The sequence below is a fragment of the Heliangelus exortis genome, chromosome 19 (assembly GCF_036169615.1).
Source record: "Heliangelus exortis chromosome 19, bHelExo1.hap1, whole genome shotgun sequence".
NCBI classification, from domain to species: domain Eukaryota; kingdom Metazoa; phylum Chordata; class Aves; order Apodiformes; family Trochilidae; genus Heliangelus; species Heliangelus exortis.
Genome location: NC_092440.1, coordinates 12,129,559 through 12,139,498, shown reverse-complemented (window position 1 = coordinate 12,139,498; position 9,940 = coordinate 12,129,559). Strand labels below are relative to the sequence as shown.

Below are 9,940 nucleotides of genomic sequence, written 5' to 3'. Positions count from 1 at the left end.
GCGCGAGCGGTTGTTCGCTCCCTGAGGGGAAAGGCGGGGCGGGCAGAGCCCTGAGGGAAAAGGAAAAGGAAAAAAAGGAAAAAAGGGAAAGGAAAATAAGGAAAAGGGAAAAGGGGAAGCTTTGCGGTCGCTGCCCGGCTCCCCTCAGCACACTTTCCTCTAAGGCCCACGCGGTAAAGGTGCCCCCTTCCCGCAGCCCTCACCGGCTCCCTGAGGCGCCGGTCACCCCCGTCCACCCCCGTCCTCCCGTTGTGGGGGCTCTTCTGCTTGCCTTGCTGGTGTAGGGTGTCATTGCACATAAAGGCAATATGAAAGAGTGCAGGAAGTCATACAGTAACTTAAAATTACCTAAAGAAAGGCCGAATGCCTTAAAAATTGCTTGGGGTAATTGGTGTGTGTAAGAAAATACAAACTCGTCCGTGCACTTGAGCTCCTGCTTGGCTCAAACTGCTCCAACAAAGGTAAGGATAAGACAAGGCAATAAGACAAGAATGTTTATTGTGAGTAGATACAGTGAGAGCAAACTTTTACCTCAGGTTCACACAGGAAGTTGCTCTTCTACTCTGTTAAACAGTTAACTTGAGTCTCAGTTCACTGCTTACAGCAAAGGGACGTGTGTGACGTACAGGACAAGGAGCACAGAGCTGGCTGCTTAAGCCAACAGAGTTATCATTTAAATGATTTCTTGGGGAAAAAAAGCATATTCATCAAATAGAGGTGCAACAAGAGTACACCCGTAGAATGCATTAGTACTTGATTGACTGTTGGTATTTGAAAAAGATAAAGCCAAATGAAGTTTTCTAACAAAAGCTCCTTCTGGTACCTTCTAAAGAAACATTTCTTGATGCAGTTAAGTTTTGTATTTTCCACCTAAGTGTAAGAAGAGCTGTCTTTGCTGTCTGTCTCGTGAAGCTGCATAGATGTTTCCAAATGCACAGACAGGCTGCTGTCTTTTAGGAGTTTTTCTGTGGAATTTTGATTGTCACCTAGAAAAAAAAAAAGAAGTCACAAGTGATTTTCCTGAAGACACAGTTCAGCTGTATTCACTTGGGAGCTGAGAGGAAGCAGCATCCCATAGAACCAGAGTCCAGTATATCCCAATCAGTATATCCAGATCATCTTGGTCTGGAGATGGATCTGGAAGGTTAGAGGAGAGAGGGAAGCTTGAAGGGTGGGTCACAGCATTTCTCTGGAGATGCTGTTGGAGAAGTGCTGGCATTTGTTCTCCCCTGGAGCTCCTGTACCAAAGCTGGAGGCCCTCAACCATCAGCACTTCCCTGTATGGTAGCTGCAGGGCCATGGGGGAGCTCTGTCACCCGTGGGACATTGCCACTACAACCAGAGAGTGTGACAGCCCCTCTGCTTTGTCCTGCAGGAAATTACTCAGAAATTACTGTGGTGATGGGATTGCCTCTCACACGTGGACCCGAGGGCACAACAACTCAAGAAAATGCCACCAAGAAGCAGTGGTTGCTGCTCAGCTTCCCCCTCCTGAGTGCTGAGCACCCAGTGATCCACCTGACACTTGGTGCCAGCCCAGACTCAACATCCTCTTCCTCTTCTCCACAAAATAAACTCGTGGAGAAGTCCACACACTTGCATTCTTTCCAGTGAGAAGCAGCTAAATGGCACAGATAGAGTGTGGAGCCATGACAGAGGGTTGGGAATTCCTTGGATTCAGGGATACTCACATTTTTCACCTCTACATAAGCCTCCAGACCATACTCCCCCAGCTCTCGCCCGTTCCCAGAAGCTTTGTAGCCACCAAACGGGGCTTGTGCCCCGAACACATCGTAGCAGTTTATCCTGCAATGGAAACCAAGAAGAGTTCAGCAGTTTCAGAACCACTAAACGGGAGATCCCTCTCCCAGGAATTCTGCCCTTCTCAGCTCTCAGCTGACAGAACAATCCAACACTGAAACTTCCCCTCCTCAGGGCACCAGCCCCGTGGGACCTCGGCGCTGGCGTTCGGCGTCACAGCTGGAGCTCTGACATTACCCCCCGTGGAGTGCAGATAAAATGGATGCAAAGCAGAGGCAGGCTGTGGAAGAGGAAGCTTAACAGGGAAGCTTCCAGCAGTTCAGGGAGAAGGAAGTGTTGCTGCTCACCAGACTGTCCCAGCACGCAGGCTCTGTGACACGTAGTTTGCTTTGTCGAGATCCTTCGTAAAGACGGCGGCTGCCAGCCCGTACTTGGAGTCGTTTGCTCTCTCAATGACTTCCTCAGTGGTTTTGAATTTCAGAATCTGCATGACCGGCCCAAATATCTGCAAAATCCAAACAAATCTGGGTGACTTCATCACTGGAGTTACCTGTGTATGGTAGAAGTTACACAGGACAGCACTTTAAGTACCACTTTCCCTGCTACGAAATGCCCGGGATTTAATCTCAAAGGAAGTTTCATGTGGTAACTTTCTGCCAAGCTTCACAGTTCTGCATCAGAAGGGGCAAAGTGATGAAGAAGGGAGAAAGTGGTGGTCAGAAAGGTGCTGCAGGTCTCACCTCCTCCCTGGCAATGGTCATGCTGTCCTGCACATCTCCAAAGACTGTTGGCTGGATGAAGTAGCCTCTGTCTGCAGCAGGGTTGCCACCACACAGCAGTTTGGCTCCCTCACGCTTCCCAGTACTAATGTAACCCAGGATCTTCTTAAACTGCTCTTCATTGACCTAAGAGCCACGAGGACAGACAGATCAGCTTCTCCCTTACAGGGGATAAAAGGGGTTTCAACCACAACCTGCTCTGGACACCATTATGCTCTAGCAATTCCTCATTTCAACAGACTGCCAAGCCAGCTTCCAGGAAGGTGATCATTTTTAAGTGACAGCATCAAGTGCAGGCTTGGGATCATCAGAATGGTTGCTTACCTTCTCCCTCTTGCACAAGCAAGGAGGCACCAGGCACAGTTCAAAACCCAGAGAGCAAAGTACACCTTTGATTCTAATTTACCAATGGACAGTGACTCAAGGTTGGGATTACCTTCAGAGGTCACAGTTCAGGACATTTCCTGCCCTTACCTGAGGTCCCTGTTCAGTTTTAAAGTCAAAGGGGTTCCCAACCACCCTGGCCTTGGCCTTCTCAACACTCCTCTCCACAAACTCCTGGTAGATATCTTCCTGGACATACGTTCGGGATCCAGCACAGCAGCACTGCCCTTGGTTGAAGAAGAGGGCAAAATGGGCTTGATCCACAGCCCAGTCCACTGAGATTGGGGAGAGGAGAGAAAACAAACAGGACCAACCAAGATCAGCAAGTGACTTCTTCTGAACAGTAAGTATCAATGATACAAAGTCTTTGTAGTTGAGAGGTGGTTTCCATTCTTTGAGAGTTTCATACAGATTTAATTAGTATGAGGGATTATTAAAACCTACCAGAGAAAAAAACCTAATCTGAGGCAGATTACAGTTCTCATTGGGAATTATCAGGTGTTGAGGACAAGTTATTCCAGATCTAGAAGCATTTCCCTCCTTACTGCCATATAAAAAGCACGTGTGTTGGCTCATCAAGCCCAAAAAGGAGCCTGTAGGTAAGAAATTAGGGAACCAGAACTTTGTGAAGTGAGTAAAGAGTGAAATGCCCTAAGAGAAAGAAACAAAACCAAAAACGGGGCCGAGACTGAAGGGAGAGCCTGGAACAATTCTCATTTGTTGATAAGTGAACTTTTAGGCAGGACTGGGAAAGAAGTGGGAGTGGAGCAGTGCTGCTCCCCAGGGCAGCTACAGCAGGAGGCACAGAGCCTCCCCCAGAAAGCCAACAGGACAGGAGCAGCTCAAGGATTACAGCAGCAGGTGCTTACTGTCAGCATCAGACAGGATGATATTTGGACTCTTTCCTCCCAGCTCCAGGGTCACCCTCTTCAGGTTACTCTCTGCTGCAGCCTTCTGGATCAGATGCCCAACCTGTCTCAGGAGAACAACAGGTATTAGGAACTAGCAGATATTAGGAACTAGTAGGTATTAGGAACCAACAGGTATTAGGAACTAACAGGTATTAGGAATCAACAGGTATTAGGAACTAGCAGGTATTAGGATTTAACTCTGGCAACACCTGGCAGGGGAGGCTCCCTTCAGATCTCAGTCAGCAGTTTAATAATAATCCTTTCACTGTCAGGGGTTTAAGGAAACAACTGAACTCTTCACCTCTTAGTAAGGAGCTCAAGGGAACCAACAGGGACTACAAGAGAGTCTTATGTAAAGTACAAGCAGTAAAAGAAGTAAAATCAGTAAAAGAAGTAAGAGAAGTAAAAGCACTAAAAGAATTAAAAGAAGTAAAAGCAGTAAAAGAATTAAAAGAAGTAAAAGCAGTAAAAGCAAACCCCACCCCCTGAATTCAACTGCGTTTCTCAAAAAGAAGTGTAGGAGGCAAGGCACCTCCAGCATTTTGTATAAAAGAGGTATTACAGCAAGGAGAGAGTCCCAGGAGCCCCCAGGCTGGAAGCTGAGGACGTTCCCTCACCTCTGTGGAGCCAGTGAAGGCCACTTTATCAACATCCATGTGGGAGGAGATGGCAGCCCCTGCAGTGGGCCCGTAGCCGGGGATGATGTTGACCACGCCTGGCGGGAACCCAGCCTGCCAGGGGGAGAGAGCAACATTCTTACTATTACTATTATTTCACCTCGCAGCAGCACTCCCTGCTTCACTTGCATCACCCAAGTTTTTAGTTTTAATGTTCAGTTGGCCAGAACCAGGTTAACTCCTCTCTCCCCACCCCACATGCTGTGCTTAGCTTGGAGGTCTCTGTTCACCCTGAAGTTTGTTTAACTGAGCCTCAGAGAGTCCTTCCCTGATCAAGATTTACATCCTCTGCTTACTCATGTAGAAGGAGAAGAGCTTTTGGCTCAACCAAACACTGAGGTATCCAAGACAATCCAGCTTTTCTTTGGACCAGGCAGCTCTTCTCTCTGGCTGTCACATGCCCTCCCCAGCTCCCCAGGATCACACCACAGGAGGCACTGGCTACAAACCCAGCCTGTTCACTCACCTCTTTGATCAGGTTAGCCACATAGAGAGCACTCAGTGGGGTTTGCTCTGCCACTTTCATCACAACCACGTTCCCAGTAGCCAGGGCAGGCCCCAGTTTCCATGCTTGCATCAGCAGTGGGAAGTTCCACTGAAAAACAGAGAGGGTCTGGGCTTGAAACTTCCTGATCCATCAGGAAGGACCCAGTGAGCTTCCCTCCAGTCAGCTGCAGCCCCTATGGAGCAGTCTCATCCTCTCCTCACTGCTCTTCAGTGTTGGGCTCTTTTTCAAGCAATGCCTTCTGACTGTCCAGCAAAACAGCACCACTGCAAAAACTCTGACTTTTGGGGAGTTAATCTTTACTGCCAGCTTAATGGTTAAATGCTCTTTGGAGGCATTTTGAAAGAAAGCTGTTTGCAATGACAGAGCAGTTCACACAAGCTGCTGAGGCAATTGCATTCAGGTCTTGCTCAAAAAAAATAGGAAAACTGTGCAAATACAGTGTGCAACAACCAGAACCTGGCAACTCCTGTGAAGAGGTAACTCTGCCCATGGATCATTGTGTAACCATGGCTTTGTTGTGCTCAAACCACCTTGACAGCTCCTGCTGTCAGTTCCAGAAACAGGATCAGATACATAAAGCTGAATTTTGCACGCTAGATCTCTACTTGCTCATCACACAGAACTTTGGTTTTAATGTTAGGTAGTAGCTTAAACTCCATTGTGGTTCTGAGCCAGATAACTTCATTAAAGGGGTTTCAATATGGGTTTTTTTTTAGCAGATACAAAGTAAATCTTACTCAGAGCCCATGAAAGCAACAGGTGCTTCTGGACTGCCAGAGCAAAACAAAAGCCCTCCCAGCTGGCACAGCCAGAACTTTCCTCACCACTGGAGCAAGCAGTGGTCAGCAACAGATAGTCAAGTGCATATCACAGCAGCTCTCCAGGGTAACTCTGAATTCTTCAAATGCTCCAGGAACTACTGATACATGTTACTCACTGGGATAATCTGACCACAAACTCCCACTGGCTCGTGTCTTGTGTAACAGAAGAAGTCTCCGTCCAACGGGATCGTTTTCCCATGGAATTTATCTGCCCAGCCTGCAAAGTACCTAGAAACAATAAAGAAAAAGAAAAAAAAAGAATTGAAAGCAACAAGTCTCTTGCCAACAGAAAATAAGAGAAACTTCTTCCAGCTGTTTGCTTTCCTCCTTCTTTGAAAGGTCACTTCATAACCCCCTACCCATACAGATATTTCTCAAACAAGTGATTTTAAGAAGGGAGAGTTAACACAACATTTCCTCTCTCCCAGATGACACCAAGAGGTCAGATCCAGCCCTGTCCCCCACAGCACTCGAATGGAAGGCACTTGGTGTCTGCAGGAGCAGGGGCTGAGCTGCCCCAGGGCAGCCAAGCACAAGGGAGGAGCAGGAAAATCTCCAAACCTACCTGAGGCATTTGACAACCATGTCCAGATCCACCAAGTAGGCGATGGAGTAGGGTTTCCCATTATCCAGAGTCTCCAGAGCCTACAAAAAAAGACAATGGGGTTGCCTGAAGAGGGAGGTGGGAGAGGGCAGACAGACAGGTTGAGACTCCCCTCCCAGTTTGTCACTTCTTTGGGGCACATGGGCCTTTTTGCTCTCAGCTTCCCCAGCGGACTTCCTCATCCTTTTGCAGCTCTCCCCCACAGTTTTAGCTGTGGCTGAAATCTCACCCAGGAGACACAAGCCAGCCATTTAGGGTGGGGTTCAGGTTTAGGGTTGGCAGCAGAGTTCCCAGCCCAGCTCCATACACACCGCCAGGTAAGCGCGGTCCCGCTCGATCAGGTCAGCGAGGCGGTTCAGCAGCTTCCCACGGTGAGAAGCATCCATCCTCCTCCAAGGGGAGCCCAGCTGGAAAGCTGCCTTGGCTGCCTTAACAGCCTTGTCCACATCTTCCTGCAGGAGAGTCCAGGCAAGAAAGTGAGAAAGGAGCTACCAGCCTGTACTTTTCACTCTCAAAACACAGCTGGAGCCCTCGCTGGTCAAACAACCTCCATCTGGACAGCACAAGTGGCTGCTGCTGCCTTTCTGGGGACAAGAACTTGGAGCCTTGACTGCAAGACACTCACTGCTCCCCGGGCAGGGAGCTCATGGGCTGCAGCCCCTGGACCCCACTGCACAGCAGTGCAGGCTCACTGCAAGCTGGACCAGCTGCAGCTTCCTCACCCCATCTGCATCCATGGGGAAAAGGGAGGAAAAATGGCACTGAAACAGCTGGGTGCAGCCTCCACCTGCTCTCACCTTCACAGTTATTTCAGGTATGCAGAGTGCAAATATTGTCAAGTTACACCTGCAATGGCATCTGTGTATTTATAGCTCCCTATGAACTATATGTTCCTTAGAAGGCATGGGAAAACCTCCAGCAGTGTGCTTTTGACACTCTTTTGGGATTCCCTTTCACCAGCACAGTCTAAAGGAGTTTTTTACCTTAACCAAATGTCTCTAACCCATCACTTTGTCCTGCCAGGCATTAACTGGTTTCTAGCTGGTTCTGCTCTGGCTTGCTGTAATGGTCTTGCCAGGACAAGCCAGTCTACACGAACAAGCAAACAACAAAGGGTTTCCCTCACTCACCTCTCCCTTGGGGAATATAAACAAGTTTCCAGACTGTAGGAAGAACCCCAAATTGCTGGGAAACACCACCTCAGCTCTGCCACAGACTCTCAGGAGGGCCCTGCATAAGGCAGGGGGTGATTGCACCACTGTTCCCCAGCACTACTTTCTTTTCCCTTTTCCCTTTTCCTTTCCTTTTTCCTAGGGATCCCCCTGCATGTGCCCAGCAGAAAGGGACTGTTCAGGTGACTCCTGACCTTTCATCTCCTCTGTCTGGGTGACACCACCAGCACAGCACCCATGGGACCCCAAAGGTGCCTTCATCCCTGCTTGCCCAGCCTCACAACTCTGCTGCACTCCACATCTGTTCCAGTCCACCCTTTCCAGTCCCAGTTTGCCACTGGTGAGAGGCAAAGCCAGGGGGAAGCAGTCAGAGAAGAAGCCCTGCTGATGAGGAAAACCAAGTGATCTCATTGACTGAACCCTTACCTTGTCACCTTCAGCAACCTGGCAGATAACTTCTCCTGTTGATGGGTTGATAGTGGGGAAAGTTTTCTTACTGACTGCATCGTGCCATTCATTATTTATGAAAATCTGCAAGGAAAAAAAGCAAAGCACTCCCAAGCCTTAAAGAGCCAGCTCTAGGTGAAATTAAGAGCTTCAGTTTGATGGCATCTTAGCAGGTTGGCTTTAATTAAAAGAGACTCAACTCGTGGGGCCTCCAAAAAGGCACCAATACTATGGAGTAGTGTTTAGTAGTGCCTAAAAGTGCACAACAAAAGGCACAGCCTCAAGTTAATGAAAAGAATTCAGGAATTGGAAGCAGTTCCCTTCTCAGGAGGTGTCTGCAAGACCTGGAAGCCTGGCTGGAAGTGTGCAGGGACACCAGGAGCTCCAGGAGATTTACAGTGGGGGAATCCTTCAGGCACAGACACGGCAGAGACTGAGCAGGAGGAAAACACTTCAGGCACGGCCGAGGAAGTTGATTTCGTACCAAGCACCACAACTTTTATAGCATTTCCCTAATCAACTGATGTTAGTTTCCCCATGGACCGTTCTGAAACAGAACCAGGTGCCACCAGCAGCTGTCACACACTTTTGGTGAGGCTGAATTTTTTTTTTTTTTTTTCCAGGTCCATGGCAACAGAGCTTCGGTGCAAAGATCGCGGCGCTCGCCGAGGATTTTGCCAATATCGGGGCCGGCGGGAGACCCACCGGGAGAGGACCCCCAGCACCCACACGGGGGTCGGGCCGTGTCACCCAGATCGGGTCGGATCTCCGCAGGTACCGAACCCCGAGCCAGGCACGCCCCTCGCACACTTTTCTCCCGCACCCACGGCACTGGGGGTTGCGACAGCCGCGGGAACTCGGGTGACACCCGATGGCCGCCGGACCAGCCGGCTGCTCCTCCCGGGCTTGCTCCTTCCCCAGACGATTTCCCGCAAGGCCCGAGCTTCGGGCCCCGGGTCCCGCTGCTCCATCCCCTCCCGCCTCGGCGTTAAACCCGGGATGGGTTTAACCCCAACCCCGCACCGGCCCCGCAACCCCCGGGAGCCCCGGGCCCCCCGTCCCAGCCCGCTCCCTCCCGGCCCTACCTTGTTGTAGGCGATATCGGGCCGCGAGTTGGGTGCCGGGATGGGGGAGGCGGCGGCGGCCGAAAAAGGCGAACCGAACCGGGCCGGACCGCGGCAGAGCCGAGAACCGAGCAGCGTTGCTCGCAACATGCTGAAGGAGTCCCCTGGGCCGGGTCGGGCAGCGGTAGCGCTCCCCGATCCTCCGGGGCGGCCCCGCTCCGCCCCGCTTCGCTCCGCCCGCCCCCTGTGGGCCCTGGGCTCTGCCCTGTCCCTATCAGCACAACCCGAGCCGAACCGAGCATGGCACGTCACGGTTCGGACCGAATGAGCTCGGTTCGGCTGGGTTCGGGCAGTGAGGTTCGGCTCAGCCCGGCTTAGCAAGGTCCTATTCGGATCGGCTTGGCACTGCTCAACCTGGCACAGCTCAGGTCAGATCAATCGGCACGGCTCGGTTTTGTTCACGGGGGATGATGCCTCGTGGGTGTCCAGCTCTGATTGTCCCTGTCCCCATCCCTGTCTGTCCCTGTCCCCAGCCCTGTCTGTCCCTGTCCCCAGCCTTGTCTGTCCCTGTCCATGCCCAGGCAAAAAGAAGCAGAGTAGATCCAGAAACACTTCTGTTGTGCAAATGGGATGATGGGATGAGGATAAAGGGTTGGGGACCCCTGGTTACACCCTGGACACACCACCATGAGCCCACGAGTGTGCACACAGGGATCCAAAAAAAAAAAAAAAAAAAAAAAGAAAAAAAAGAGAAACAGCTTAGTGGGGGACAAATGAAACCAAGTCAGCAAAAGCTCTCACAGCAGGAGGGT

The 9,940-nt window shown here is 50.6% G+C and overlaps 1 protein-coding gene across 1 annotated transcript; it reads right to left on the bottom strand.

Moving 5' to 3' along the window:
* Positions 1–480: 480 nt before the first annotated feature.
* ALDH2 (aldehyde dehydrogenase 2 family member) lies at positions 481–9,564 on the bottom strand. The gene is made up of 13 exons (XM_071763103.1): positions 9,150–9,564; positions 8,044–8,148; positions 6,757–6,897; positions 6,407–6,486; positions 5,958–6,069; positions 4,979–5,107; positions 4,453–4,566; positions 3,794–3,896; positions 3,015–3,199; positions 2,502–2,666; positions 2,109–2,266; positions 1,692–1,806; positions 481–986 (listed from the first exon to the last, which is right to left on the bottom strand). The coding sequence occupies exons 1-13, from the start codon at positions 9,276–9,278 to the stop codon at positions 954–956; spliced, it is 1,569 nt and encodes a 522-aa protein (XP_071619204.1). The 5' UTR covers positions 9,279–9,564; the 3' UTR covers positions 481–953.
* Between the last annotated feature and the right edge of the window lie 376 nt (positions 9,565–9,940).

Bases quoted from the DNA above. Each gene is read 5' to 3' on its own strand.
- ALDH2 (XM_071763103.1), bottom strand. From the start codon at position 9,278: ATGTTGCGAGCAACGCTGCTCGGTTCTCGGCTCTGCCGCGGTCCGGCC. The intron at 8,149-9,149 runs GTAGGGCCGGGA...TTTTCCTTGCAG, and splicing joins CCGATATCGCCTACAACAAG to ATTTTCATAAATAATGAATG. The intron at 6,898-8,043 runs GTAAGGGTTCAG...ACTCTCCTGCAG, and splicing joins AGGTTGCTGAAGGTGACAAG to GAAGATGTGGACAAGGCTGT.